The sequence below is a fragment of the Cynocephalus volans genome, chromosome 1 (genome assembly GCF_027409185.1).
Source record: "Cynocephalus volans isolate mCynVol1 chromosome 1, mCynVol1.pri, whole genome shotgun sequence".
NCBI lineage: Eukaryota > Metazoa > Chordata > Mammalia > Dermoptera > Cynocephalidae > Cynocephalus > Cynocephalus volans.
This window is the reverse complement of record NC_084460.1, coordinates 265,580,474-265,595,901: the sequence shown is the minus strand read 5'-3', so window position 1 is coordinate 265,595,901 and position 15,428 is coordinate 265,580,474. Positions and strand designations below refer to the sequence as shown.

Genomic DNA, 15,428 nt, shown 5'->3' with positions numbered 1-15,428 from the left:
TTAGCTACTGATTGCTTGATCAGAGTTAATCTGGTTGAGTATATCTGGCCCAATAAGTTAATTACCAATATACAGACCACAGAAGGATCTACCTGAATATATTCATTCATTCAACAAATTGAAACTAATTGAACATCTTTTATGGAGTAGGCAGTGAGTACAGCACAGGGAATATTGGTAAACAAAACAGAACTTAGAGAGTCAGCAGTCTGTTCTGGGGCTAGTTGAATATATCATGTACTATCTTGCTAAATCTTTGCGCCAACCAGAGAGAAAAAAGAAGAAAAGAGGCCATCAGCTTGTTAGTCACAGAGCAAGCTCTGAGAGGATAAAGCCACATCTCTCTTACCTCTTTGACTTCACCTCTCTAACTCTTTACTGCTCTAGGTAAGCCACACATGCCTCTTAATCGGCTGCCAGAGCTCTCTTCAAGCTCTCTTTTCAGAGAGATTTGAAAAAGTCTTATAAACAATTTTGTTATCCCAGAAAATGTTAATGCTCAGGTAACCCCTTTGAAAGAAAAGGAAAATTCCTTTCAGATTTCTTTCTCAGTAACAAGGAATGCAATTAGACCTATACTTGGCCCTCTGTCAGTTCCCATAGCCAAGAAATCTCAGAGTTAGGAGAACAAAGCTACTCCAGCATGCTTCTGCTATTGACTGTGGCTGGCCCAAAGTCCAAGTGTTAAAGACTGAGAAAGTTTTACCCCTTAACTTTAATTTCCCATGCAGCTAACTTACAAATACCAAAGCTTAGAGGACCCGGAATGCAAAACTCTTCCCATTACTTTATTGAAGAATTATGTATGCTATGATTTATTGCTAATGCTGGTCTTTCAAAGCATTAGTCAGGACACCTGCAAACCTTCGGACAACAGCTGCCAATAGAAGTTTAATGTTTCACGGATCAGCATTTTAAATCTGATGAACAATAAATCATACTTGTAACCAGTGTGAGGTATTGGATTGATAGCATGTTGAGAGGTGGTTAAAAAGTATGAACTATAGATTACATTATAACAGCATTTTGGAAAATGAAGACTAAAATAATGATCATTATTACCATATCTGTTTCTTTAGCAGTATGCTTTCTCCAGGAAAAAAAATTTTCTTTTTATAGAAAGAAAATTTCACTGAGTGTGAACAATATAAAATTTGGTTATTTCATATGTATATGTGCTTGAAAAACAAAGAATTTGGGCACTCTTTATATTTTTATAATGATTGATCCAAAGGGGACAATACGCTATTCAGGACTTGTATGTGGCAATATTTGAAAGCAATGTTTAACTTGTTTTGGAAGATAATTCATTGATTTTTCAGACATACGAACATTTTCATCACTTGCATTCTTGAAATATTACAAGTAATTGCTTGAGCCCTGTTAGAACAAATGTGATGTATCAGACACATTCGGTGTGAGAAATGATGGTCAACATCTGTTTAGGAATGGCTGTGATATATTCAAATATATTTTAATAGGTTCACAAGAGAAAAAAAATTAAGGTCTTTTACTGGTGTGACAACTTGCCCGTGGTATGCACACACTGTGGACCTCTTTTATCTTCTTTCTACCTTCACATAAAATTTTAGGGCAGGTCAGGCTGTCAGTGAAGAGAGTATCAGCATTAGGAATGCTAAAATGGATTTAATGCCTAAATTACAAAATTCCCGATGAGAGGTAAAACAGTGGTTAAAGGCAGAAGTAAAGCCAAACCTTATGGAAACAGCCTAAGCAGAAGGAAGCCCCATGGGACCTACAGAGAATTTCTCAGCATCTCATGAAAATAATGTCAAGTCCAGTGTTCACCCAAAGAACACAAGACGCCCAGGCTCAACTGGGTGATGATAACATTTCTTGGAGAAAACACTGCAGTATTTATATTTCTTTGATTCATGATAATTAAAGTTCCTGAAAGAAAACCGATCATTAGTATCTATTGAAATATTAATACCAGTTGAAGGTAGATGCTCACAGGCATCCCTGATTTTCTAAGATGGCCCAGATATGCAGGGATAAAGCTCCCAGGAATCATGTCTATCCTATGTTACTCTGTTCCCTCAACCCAGGCTGACTGGTCAAAAGGTTGATGATCAACCTAGGTTGGACCAATTAAATTCTCTCTACTAGGAGCCTCAAACTGGGAACTTTGAAATCCAGAGGCTGAAAGTCATTAGCGCTCAATTACATTAACAGTAATATCTTAGAGAAAAAGGCCACAAAATCCTGTGCTGAGATCCCAGAACTTCCCTAGTTGGTGCCCTTTGTGCTGTTTGGTGGTTTGATTCGACCCTTCATTCAATTCTGTCAGATATCCCAGAAGCCATCCAATAAAAAAATTTTAAAATAATTTCATTTTGGTTTAAACTAGCCAGTTTCTGTAGCTTCCAATCAAAACAACCTTGTAGGTTAAGGACGTCAGGACTTAATAAAAAGTTACAGTTTGTTGAAGTATAAGGGACAGAATCATAATTCCTTACATTTGCAGGAAATTCTACATTTTAGAAATGCTCCCACATATGTGATCCCTGTAAAGATTGGGGAAAGGTTGGGGAAAGGCCACCTTCACAACAAAGAGGCAATGGCAGCTCAGAGAGAGTGTTGCCTATGTGCTGGGTCTGGCTGCCTGCAAGTGGCAGACCCAGGCTTAGAACACAGGTCTGCCGACTGCTGGTCAAGCGCCGTTCCCATTACAAGCCACGATGCTTGTTACTTTCTACTACTCCTGACTTGGGAAAACCTACCTGACAGTACTCAGCTTTTTTTTCTTTTTTTAAACATACAGAATCCTTACAGGAAATCTTACAGGGAATGTAAACAAAACAGAAAAACAAAGCTATTGTGAGTGTGTGTGTGTGCGCACATGCACGCACGTGTACTCCCCGTCTTCTATTCCAACCTAGTGGCTTGGGAAAAGTCTTAAAACAGTAAAATGTATAAGCTAATGCTTTAATATCAATATTTGCCAATAAAGAGAAATTAGGGCTGAGATATGCCTGCTTTTGATATGGGTAGCAAGTTCACCATCTTCTACGTTAAACTGTTAACAGTGAGAAGCCTTTGAGCTACATGGCAGTGGTATTCAAGATATTTTCACATCACGTTTTGAACATGTCTCCCCAATATATGTTTGATTGTTTGTTTACAATTTATATACATGTATTATTGCATTGACATGTTATATACATTATAAAACATGAACACAAATGGGAATGGATGACAGAATTGATGTAATGTTTGCTAATCATGATATCTCAAGGCAAATACACAGGACAAAGTTCATGGTTAACTGCAGTGGATATAAATCTATATGTCTTCCAGATAATTTAGAATTTTGGTGGCCAGCTTCTTCCCAGATCTGATTCAATGGTCACTGTCATTACCCCATTATATGGCCAACAAAGAGTTCATGCAAAGTTTCACCATTCTCTTGTTACTTGCAACGTTAAAACTATCTTCAATTTATGGGAATTCTTTGCAGAATCTTGTAAAGATTCTGCTAGTTTGTGAGGGTTTGCTAAAACTAAATATATAGAATTTGTAAAACCAGTTAACCAGGCACAATACACAAGGGGTCTGCAAAAACATCACAGAAGGATTTGCATTATCTTTTAATTCTATTTTTCCTTTTTGAAGTATCCTCATTTCACAAAATAACCAAGGCAGATGAACCAGTGGAGAAGCACTGTGAAGCCCCTTAGTGGGGCACTCCCACTCTTTCCTCAGGAGACCTCACCTACTCTCCAGGTGACACTTGATCTGACATGTGGGCTCAGTGACAGTGCCAATGTCAATACAGTCACCACCTGTTATCAAACATAATGTTTCATGATAATAAAATGAATGTAAATGCAAGTTCTAATCAGTTTCTTTTCCCACTCAAGTGAATCTTCACAATAGCTCCCTGGGGTGCATATCCCACTTTGGAGACCACTCAGCCATGCAGTGAGGCAGCAGTTTACTTCTAAGAGCCAGTTACAGTCACGGGAATCTCTAGACCTAAAACTATGCAGGACACAGACAAACTGACCCAGGTCAAAGAGACAATTACTTCACTTATCTTTTTAACTTATTAAATTATGAACCACAATCCATAAAGAAAAAAGTAGATAAAAAAAATTCATGTTTGGCTGCATACTGCCCATGTCACTACCAGCCCAGTCAAAAAGGAGAACTCTGCCAGTACCCTTGAAAGTCCTCTAGGTCCTTTCTCTTCTCTCCCTCAAAAGAAACCACTATCCTGATACCTAATTCTTTCAGTAGTAAGTTCCTTACTTTTCTTTATAGTTTTAGCCACTTATGTATACATACCTTAGCAGAGTTTAGTTTTGTTTTTATACTCAGCTAACTTAGCTAAATATAAAGTAGCTAATTAATTATAAAAAAAAAAAAACTTAAAGAAAGTAATTCCAGTGCATTTCTAGGCAATCCATTTTAATATTAACTTTTATGTAGCCATGAGGAAAGTTTCTTAAATTACTAGATTTATCTTTCCATAGACTTTCATTCCTGAACATTTACTAAATCCAAACCATGATATTAAGTGCATTTTACTCTGTTAAAAAGTAGTTTGAAATTTTCCAATGAATTTATTGAAGCTGATTCCCCCAAATCTATTTTTTTCTTTCTCTCTCTCTTTCTCTCACTCTCACACAAATACATACACACATTTTTCACATATTATAATCATTTTTTCTTTTAACGAGGACCTATAGTGTGTATGCTAAGAGATCAAAATGTGCATTCAAATTTTAAAGCAATTTTACACCAAAAGAATTTCAAGTTAATACTGATCAAGCCTAGAAAGCCAAAAATGTTAATTCTGTAGCCAAACTAAGGAGTACAAGTACAAATAACACAGACTAATTCCAAATTCAGTCTCCAATATTTTCATTATTGTCATGAGTGTTCTCCAAATGGAGTGCAGAAACAGGACATACTTCGATGACAATACTGTGGCTCCAGCAAAATCTGTTCATTGGTCTACCACTGTCTCATTGATAGCAAACATAATAACTAACACTACTGTGCCAGGCATTCTACATATCAACTCAAATATGCAATATTTTACATATTTTAGCTTGTTTAATCCTCAAAACAATGTGATGTGGTAGGTACTATCATTTCTTTCTATTTTACAAGAAGAAACTGAAGCACACAAAGGAAAAGTAACTTGATCAAGATCCCATGGCTAAAAGTAGTTGAGCTGGAATTCAAAACCATTCCTCCTGGAGCCTCAGTCCATATTCCACTATACAACCCTGCAAAATGTTAGTGTTGTTGTTGTTGGCATTGTTATTTTTATTTTGATAACAATAAGAATAGTTCTTTAAGATCAAGGCAAAATATGTGAACGACAGGGGGGAAAAATCTATGTACGTTTGTTTCGACTTATAAGAAATCTGTGAAAATGATTGTAAACAAGCAACCCTCTAATTGTGGGAGAACTAATTAAGAAATGAATTAAGGGATTCAATGGATACCCAAATTAGTCATTAGAACTTGAAGATCTGGAGTTCTGGTCTAAATCCAGCTTTGGCACTTGCATCCAAAATAAACATGACCAGATAAGTACCACAGCACACAATTAAAATGGATTTATATGGCTCATGTGTCCACATGGGACAGGCCTCTTCCTAATTGAATTCAACACCTCTTCAGTTATTGCGGGTTTCATTTACCATCTTCCCAGTCTTTTGTAACCGCTGGCAATAGATTATGCTGAGGGAGAAATCATTTCAATCAGTGATCTCTGCAGTACAAGCATAGAAAGATAAAAGTAAAGCCTTTGAACTATAATTAGAAAATTCCTTAAGTGTGCACATGTGGCATATGTTTTAGACTACTACCAACTGGGAAGACCAGTTACAGAAGCGATGTCTAATGTCACTGTTCTGGAATAAGCAGCCAGTAAAAGTAGCATTCCAACATGTGATTAAAACAATCTTTTGCAGGCCAAAACACTCCTGCTTTTCTCCTCTAATATGATTAGTGACAGACAGCTTGAGGCATCTCATTCTCCTGACAAAAATATGATCAGAATTGTTTTCAATGGTACATCTTTCCATCAAGCTATTGCCTTCCAGCAGAAAAATAATAGTTTCTGATTATTTGGTATACATTTCAAGAAAACAGTAATTGACTGTGCCTTCGCTTGTCTGATGGGTAGTAGGCCACCAGAATTTTCATAGTAACTCTTCGGTTGCCTAACCGAAAGAAAAACTAAGCAGTGTGTGTACATGTGTATGGAGATGGACAGAGAGAGAAATTCAACCAGTTGTTTCCATCATAATTCCCTTTGAACAACTATAAAGAAAGTGTTTTCATAGTGTTTCATGGTGATTCAGATATGAGGAAGTAAAATATTCTATTCCATTTATGGAAAACAACCAACTCCCACTAATGTGAACAGCTCTTTTCAAAAAGTTACAGTCATCTTACCACTGAAGTTTCTGGTTTATGGAAAAAGAATCAAGTTTAGAATAAACATAAATGGAAATATCCAAGAGGCAATTAGACCTCATTAACTTGGATTACCTCAATTTGGAATTTATGATCATTTGACTGGGTCCAGGGAAAGGATGATCTTTACACAAGAAATATGGCTTGCTAAGCAAATTAATTTAAATAAGACTGCTGACAGGGAAATAAAAATATTTCAGGGAAGGTATGAACCTAAAACAATAACATGCTTTCTATCCAACAAATACTTTTGACATACCCATTCAAATATCAATAACTGATAACAATAATTGTTACCATTTTATTGAATGTTACTCTTGCGTAAGTTTACTTTATATACATGGGCTTGAAACATCCCAACAATTCTGCAAGATGGGTATGATCAGCCACATCTTAGGAGGAAACTGAAGCTCAGAGAAGTAAGTGGCATGCGAACACCACACAATTATTAGGCAGCAGACGCAGGCTGCCAAGCCAGGCTGCCCAGCCCAGAAGACTGTGTGCTTCCGGTCCCTTTCAACGCTGACTGAGCACTGCCAACTGCAAGTGAGACTTTTAGAATCACTGGAGTGTGTTCTTCAAAACCAACGGCAGCAATAGCAAAAATGGCGATCACTGCAAGGAGGGAAAACTGGGCAGACTGTCTCCAGAGCCCACCATTCTTAACCATAATTCTTTTTTTAACCACAAGGGTGTCTATAAATGGCCTATTCTTTTTGGTACTTCAAAGTATTTTACACGCATGAAACTATTCCAATGATACCACAGAAATGTGGATGTAGGTGGGGAAGGGGAATGTGGGTGGGGTAGGAGTGCCTTAGGTCCCCACTGCCCTATCAGGAGTGACTTCGGTCTACACACCATAAACAAGAATTCTGGGGTTGAGACCCTGAGAAGCAGCTGGAGTGGCCAAAGGCTGTGACAGGGCCCCTAGGAGTTAGCTGCAGATGCATGGACAGCTGGCCTTGTAGGCAGAAGGAGCTCATGGAGAAAAGAAGGACCATGTCTACTTACCTGGGAATCCACAGAGATGTTCCTGAAAGCAGCCTGGGTTCTGGAGTGCTCTAGGAAAAAAGGACATTTGGAAGGTCACACAGGTCTCATATCAACAGCCACACCACCCATTTCCTATCACATCCGCACCCAACCACAGGACCTGGAGTCAGGTAGCCAGGGAACTGGGCCTCACCCATGACTTGATGGCTAGGTGACCTTGAGTAGGTGAAGTAACTGCTTTGTGCCTCGGTTTACTCAACTGTAAAATAGGGATAATAAGAGAACGTTCCTCACAAAGTTGTTGACTGGATGATATATAATGAGAGCAATGCATTAAGCACACTGCCTAGCACATAATACTGATATTTTAATAACGACAACAACATTTACTGCTTGCTTAGCATTGTTCTAGGGCTTCACATAGCTTGACTCCTTCAATACTCTGAGGCAGGTACTAATCTCATTGGCATTTCACACATTTTAGAAAATGAGGCACAGAAAGGTCAAATTACCTGTCTTACAAAGATTTATGGGGTAAGTGTTGGAGCTGAGATATTGTGACAATTGGGCCCTAGAGCCTGAAGTGTCAACCACAATGATATCCTCTCTAATTTATTAAAAATAAATGTTAGCTATTGTTACTATAATAGTCTCCTCTAAGAGATAGACTCTAATAAACACACAACCCCACAGAACTCACCATTCAGCCAGTAACCACTTAGGCAGAGAGATGGGTGCCAAGGTCCTAAGTCACCAACCCACCATTCTCTCACTCAATCAACCATCACTTCAAGTGTGTCTTAAGAATCCCTACGTCGCCAATGCTTTGTGGAGCACTGTGGGGATTCAAATGCTCTGGTCACTGATCCTACAGAGTCAGATCTACCTCCATGAAACAATTAGAGAACAACAGTGAGGGAGGCACTGGAAAGAATGACAGGGCCTTGGGAAATGGGATGTTGTGCCTGGCTTTGGCATCAACTCTCTTGGAGACCTTCTCCAAGTCGGCTGACCTCTCTGGGTTTTACCTTCAAATGAGGGGATTGACCTAGAAGCTCCTAAGCCTTGAGATTCTAATCTACAACTCTAGACTAACTTTTCTCTCTATAGTCCATTTTTGAGAAAATATATTATAAAACTTCATTTATCCAGCAAACATTCACTGAACATAGTATCAGGCACTGTAAATATAGTGCCAAGGATATCATCACAAGACGTGGCCTACCCATTGTAATTAGCTCTATAAGCATGAATTCTTAAATGAAATCTCAGCAACCAGAAGACAAGAATGCATCCCTGAGACAACTGCATACCTGGTCTGCCCCAATCTGAGCCCTGGGAGTGGCCTCAAAGAATTCCACACCAATCCAAAATCCAGGGTCCAGTCTTGTGTGTGCACACACATGCATGTGCCTGCTTCTTTGGGAAACATTTACTTCTACACAAGATGCTACTGACTTTATTTAAAGATCAGTTCATCACACTTAGATACATTTGCTTTCACAAACACTCCTTAGGGGGGAATAATTCAGTGAGTGCAAAACATCCACTGAAAAGGAATTGATTCTAAAATATGCTTTTCTAACTTCTGACAAAAACAATTTTCTGATTTTACTTATGCACCACAAAAGGCAAACATGGTTGTGTGGACAAAGTAATAAATAACGTGGGTTGTCAAATGAAATATTCAACATTTATGGAATTAATTTTTAATAAACACTTTTAAACATACCCCCAAATATCCATCAATCTTTCACACAGGAAGCAGCAGCATTTTGGTAAATTCCATCCCCCATTACAATAGAAGTAAGCACAAAATATATATGGTTCTTAGAGAGGACAATGATGGTACTTTGTACAGGATGGTTAAAAATTTGCAACATATGATTTTAAAAGGCACAAAGCAGTCAAACATATCATGCATTATTTTGATAGATATTCGGTAACATATTTAGTCTTTGCTACATTTCTACCAAAGTACCCTGTGAATGGGAATCTACAGAAAATTTGGTTCCTAAATTGGCTCTGAAAGGATCTCAAAAAACGTTTTATACAATGTTAGAGTATATGCATGAACTTCAAAGATGACAATATTGAGGAACAACACTCATTTAGACATAAAGTGTTACTTTCTTAAGCCTGGAAAGAAAAAAAAAATGACATTTTACTACTGATTACCCCTTGGGTAAAGAATTATTGCTGATTTCTTCTTTCTAATTTTCTCTGTTTCCTAAACTTTCTATAACAAGTATGTGCTATTTTAATAATCCAAAAAAATATTTCTTTAATCTCATGATATATTATGGAAAACAGCCAAATGCAGTAAAAAGTGAAAAGGCTTTCGAATCATGAACCTGGGTTCAAATCCCAGCTTGTACCCTTTCTACCTTGGTGTCTGTTGATAAGTTAGTCAGCAGCTCAAGTCTCACATTTCTTTACCTGTAAAGTGGAAGTAACAACGCATGCCTTGAAGCATCATTTTACCTATTACAAGTGAGATATCTTAAGTGCTTAGCACAGAGTAGGAGCTCAATAAATGGCAGTCACTCATGTAGTCAAAGAACACAGGGAAGATAAGTTAGGCTTTTCCTATAACAAACAGAAAGTAAATTTGTTGGTGTGTATAAACTGATGTTTCAGACCACTTGTTTAAACAAATAGTATGAGTTTTTAACAGGTGACTTTCAGAAATCTTCTAGCAGTTAAAGTTCAGAAAAAGAGTAAGTAGAAATGGGCTTCTACCCCACTGTCCTTTCCATTACAACTATTAGATTCTACAGTCCGAGACTCTTGGGTTCACTTGTACCTGCCACTTTACATGCCTGTACCTACTCAGAAAGCCTCTTGTTGGAATGGGAATTGGGAGAAGGGTTAAGGCAGACCCATTTGAGGATAGAGAAAGAAACCAATGCTATCACAACCAAGATCTTTTCCATGTTGTCATTCCTTATGTGAGCATAAGTCATAAATCATAAGTGAGCAAAATCAATTATGGGATTGATTAAATGAAGGGAAGGGACAAGATTACAGATTCTCTGGATTTTTCTTTCTTTCTTTTTTCTTTTTTTTATTGTAGCTATGTTGATATTTTCATCCTATTCACCTGAAGGTAGTTCAATCAGATTTATGATAAAATATATGTACTAAACAAAACATGGCTATTGGGGATATGTTGCCCTTGGATATATGTTGCTGTACCTTGACTACAGTAGAAATACTGATTTAACTGGCTTTAATATCAAGTCAGGTATTTGTTGACACATGGAAATGAAATATATCAAAACCATGAAAAGCTTGATATATAGGTCAAATCCCATTTCAGCTCACTCCAAGGGACTGTCCAAAGTCTTCAGCTATATTGGAATTGTGTTCTACTGATGTTAGCCCAAGTCACAGATAACAGGGATTTTCATTATTGTGGGATTTGCTACATAAATGAATATTGGTATAGATTTTTATGTAGTACAATTTATTGTAGAACGCACAGAAGAAAAAAAAATCGTTATACACACTTAACCTCTCCCTTCTGTCAACTCTGTAGGCACATCTTACTTTCTACTTAAGGGATGCACTTTCTTTCCTTTTCAACATGTGGTTCCTCTTCATTCCTCTTATAGTGCCTGGAGAAGAGCAGACACTCAGGAAATAGCTGATGAAGAAATGAGCTGAATGAATGCTTTTGTACCAAAGCCAAAGAGGGAAATTCAGAATAGTTTCCCATGTAGAAGGAGAAATAAAATTTAGAAATTGATTCAAAATCAGAATAGCAAACAGGTTTAGCCATTATCACCTAGCATGCTCAGGGAGTCCTAGAACCCGTGGGCTTTTGATCAGTTCCCCACTGCTAAGTGGCCATAGAGGCTTGTCTAAAATGTCCAGCACTTAGCTCACACACTCCGTCCCTGTGTGTGACATTTTAATCTGACTCCGACTCTACAGAGACATTTTAATCATTAATTGCCCAGAACACCTTCATAAGGGTCCTATAGTATAGCCCGAGCAATGGTGGCCAATGAGCAAATCCTGGCCTTTGAAAGGACTGAAAGAAAGGTCCACCTACCATGACTGTCTGGCCCATAGCAGCCCAGGGGAAGGGAATAAGTGCAGCCCCAGGGCTGGGATTTACTCTCTTTCAGCCAGACCAAGAGCAGTTTCTGAGCCCTTACCTACACAGCCACGGCTGGGGGAAGAACACAGAGAGACTTTCAAAAAGTCTGCATGGACTTTTTCCTTATAATCTTTTTTTGAAAGCTAAAATATGCATCAAATATACCAGTTTTGCTTCTATCTTAGGAGAACACAATAGATATAAATGCCTATTTCTATAAAAGTCTTTATTGTTTTCAAAACAACCAGGTATTGAAGCCCCTGGGAGTCAGCATCCAAGCTTAGAGAGACTCCGATCTAGGAACCAGGGGTTTCCAAGGCAGAGAAAGAGCCTGTCCCATTATTACTAGATAGAGTATAAGCAAAGAGTTGTAAGGGTGTGGTAAGGTTAGCCCCAGGAGTGGTATATTTTTACATATATTTTACAGATATTGCCATTTTTCATTTGAAAATATTTTAAATGGCAAATCAGTTCCTCCTCGAGGGGGATACATGTGGCCATTAATCAATAGCTTAGAAACAATAACTATTGAGTTAACCAGATGGTTTGCTCAATACATTTGATCCTCCGCATGACTTTTAACTATGTAGTGGTCATTATCTCCAAGGAAGCTAAGGCTCAGAAACAGGAGGAAGCATTACCCAGGGTTAGACAGCTACTAACCAGTAGAGCTTTGTCTTGAATCTAATCTGTAATTTCCATATCTAATTCTCTATTCACAGTTCTAACTACTCACTAGTTGTACAGAGAGCTCAAATTTAACTTGGGCCCTTCCTGCCTGCAACACCACCATGGGGGAATGAGTATGAACAGGCCAAGTTGGTGGTCATGTTCTGTCAAGATCCAAAATCTTTTCAGCTATTGGGCTACGACTGACACTATTTCTCCCTTGCAAGAGCTAAAATGACTGAAGGAAAACCAAAATAATTCTAACACAAAAATGTGCAAGCTCAAGTGCTATAAAAATTCAAGAATTCAAAAACCAAACAAGCTTTCTTTTTTTTGGACAGTTGACTGGTATGGGGATCCAAACCCTTGACCTTGGTATTATAGCACTGCACTGTAACCAACTGAGCTAACCAGCCAGCCCAAAGATAACTTTCTTGACTAGACAATAGTTGGTTATAAATTCTGCAACAAAGTACCTTTTGAATATGAAATATTACTACAAGAGTTATTTTTTTCCTTCCATTTTTACTAAGAACCAAAACTTACAAAATGACAAACCAGGATTACCCTATTTAAAAGACAACTTCAATTGTTCCTTTGTTCTAAGAAACTGTGTTAGGTACTGAGTGGCAATACCTCTACCTTAATCTTCACATTAATGATGCATTTTTCCTACAAAATTGGCTGCCACACTACACGCTGTCAGATTTGAGAGCTGCCAAGAAAAATGTTCTGAATGGCTGGCTTTTTAAAGACAACTTGTCAGTTCACCAAATGATTCTTTGGGTGTTTACCCCAGTATATGTTATGTCTCCCCTATACCTAAACTTATACCTATAGCAATTATTACAGCTCTTTTCTGATGTATCATCTTATAGCTAAAGTTTTTTTTCTGTTCAACCCCTACTATACAAGTAATGAAATGTACAGTTCCTTTGACAGCATCAATTTACTTTGGGTGTTGTTTAATTCCTAAACTGATTTATATGACATACTGATTCTTGGGGAGATAAATGATTCTGGCCTAATCCATACAATTAAAACAAAGAAGAGTTTTGTATTATTAACTAAATAAATGTTTTATTCCTGAGGTTTCCTTTCATCAAATAATCATATCAATGCTTCATTTCCCTTAGTTAACACCTTATTCTAATGAGGCTTGTTTCCAAAACATGTAAGAACATACGCACACAAGAGGCACTATACTGAGTAAGCCAAGAGTTCCAGCCAAGTATCCTATCTTTTACGGGGCACCAAATGACATTTTGTAGAAAGCACAATGGTAACTATTCATTCTGCTAGCCTCAAAAAGATAGCATGAACTGCATGCCAGAATGGAAAAAGTTTAAGCTTTGAAATCAGACAGCTGGCTTCGAATACCCTCTCTACCACCACTACTATTTCTGCAAGTTTGGGCAAACTACTGATCTCCATTCAGAGTTTGCTCATCTGAAAATATGAGGGTGACAGACTTACCTCAAAGGGGTTGTGCAAAAGTTAAATGAGAATTTTGCTATAAAGAACCTAGCATATAATCTGGCACACTGGTAGACACTACAGAATTGTTAGTTTTTTACTGCCTATCCATAAAATGTCATTAGTAATTCATTTTGAATCTGTTGTCTATGCACAAAAAATAATGTAAAGGATATTATCTGTTGTGATCTTTATGACAGCAAAGAATTGGAAATGGTCTAAGGATAGTGAATTGATAACATTAAGGTATATTCATATATGGGAATTTATGCATACATTCCAAACATTTTAAAAATAATATTTTACGACAAGGACATTTTTACCCTAGAATTTAAGTGAAGAAAGCAGAAAAGAAAACCTGTATGATAATAATAATAATAGCTCACATTTACTGAGCATATGCTATGAGCCAAGCACTATGCTAAATACTTTTTATGCATTATCTTATTAATTCTTACAATAAACTTACTAGGTGCATACTAACATTATCCCAATTTTATAGAAGTAGAAACTGAGGTTTACAGAGTTTAAGCGATTTACAGCCACTACATAAATAGTACAGCAAGGACTGGAATCTCAAAGCGTCTGTTCCAACGTACTTCTAACTACTATGTCATACTGATTCTTCTGTACAAACTTCTGTTGTCCACCATGAGGCTAGTTTAAAATACACACACACACACACACACACACACACACACACAAATATATGCATGCACACACACTCTCAACTACACAAAAATTAGTATCTGAAAGGAAAACATACCAACTGCTAACAGTGATGATCTCTGGGTGGTGAAACTTAAGCTGACTTTTGATTTGTTTTTCACCCATTTAAGTATCTTCCAAATCCAGTGAGTATGCATTATTTTTGCAATTAGAAAAATTATTTCAAAAAAGAAAATGTGTGAAGTTACTTTGAAAAATATAAAGTATTACTCAAGTACTAGTACTTTTATGAAGCAAAAGTTTATTCCTTGACTTACAGAGTTGGGTTTCTTGGGATTACTATTTCTTTTAAATTATTTTTTTTCCGTCTAGTTCAAGGCAAAAAGTATGTTTAAGAAAACCCTGTTTTGTACCTGAATACAAGAAAATATAGCACAGAAAGCACCATATTTGTTATTTGACAGATATTTGACATTAATATAAAAAGTCAAAGAATTTGTTTGAGGGGAAAAAACAAGCTCTTTTCAAATAATACAGAATATTCTGCATAGAGAAAACACATCCATTAGTGTCACAATGCCACCAGCGCATTCTCTGTCATGGTCAGACTAGTGACACTGTTATGGAGCCATTTACATAGGCACTGACACACTGCTTGGACATGCCTCAGCCTGGTTACTGTCTATCCCAGGAGGTGTGAATATAACAGTCTATTGGAAAGACACCTAAGGAGGAATTTCCTGTTCTCCCCCAATTCCTTTTAAGAGCAATGATTTCATAAGGAGAAATGAATGATGTACTAAAAAAGAAATTCCTTTGAACAAAACAAGTTCATACGAGTTGAAATGACAGGTGAAGTATGATTTTACTTTACAAAGGTATTTTCTTTTAAGATAAATTTAAAATAAGGTTATTTATATATGGCTTTTAGTAAATTTTCAAAAGAAAAAATAATGCAATCTCAAAGTCACTCAAAATGAATCTTGTTTCACTTCATGATAGGGGTTCTATGATTGGCAATAAGTGAACCAATACAGTTACTGAGGAA

At 37.2% G+C, this 15,428-nt stretch overlaps 1 protein-coding gene across 7 annotated transcripts in view; it reads right to left on the bottom strand.

Annotated features, from left to right (window-relative positions):
• Window positions 1–15,428, bottom strand: part of SPATS2L (spermatogenesis associated serine rich 2 like) — a 183,796-nt gene that overhangs the window by 154,452 nt on the left and 13,916 nt on the right. For 6 of the 7 annotated variants that reach the window (XM_063093192.1, XM_063093176.1, XM_063093167.1 and 3 more), the window contains exon 2: window positions 7,477–7,526. Coding sequence is in view for 1 of the 7 variants with exons in the window: in XM_063093160.1 (XP_062949230.1) it covers window positions 7,477–7,526 (50 nt within the window). In the remaining 6 variants the exon portion in view is untranslated. Of the gene's footprint in view, window positions 1–7,476; window positions 7,527–7,651; window positions 7,677–15,428 lie in introns of those variants that run through there. The other variant, XM_063093186.1, reaches the window with a different exon arrangement.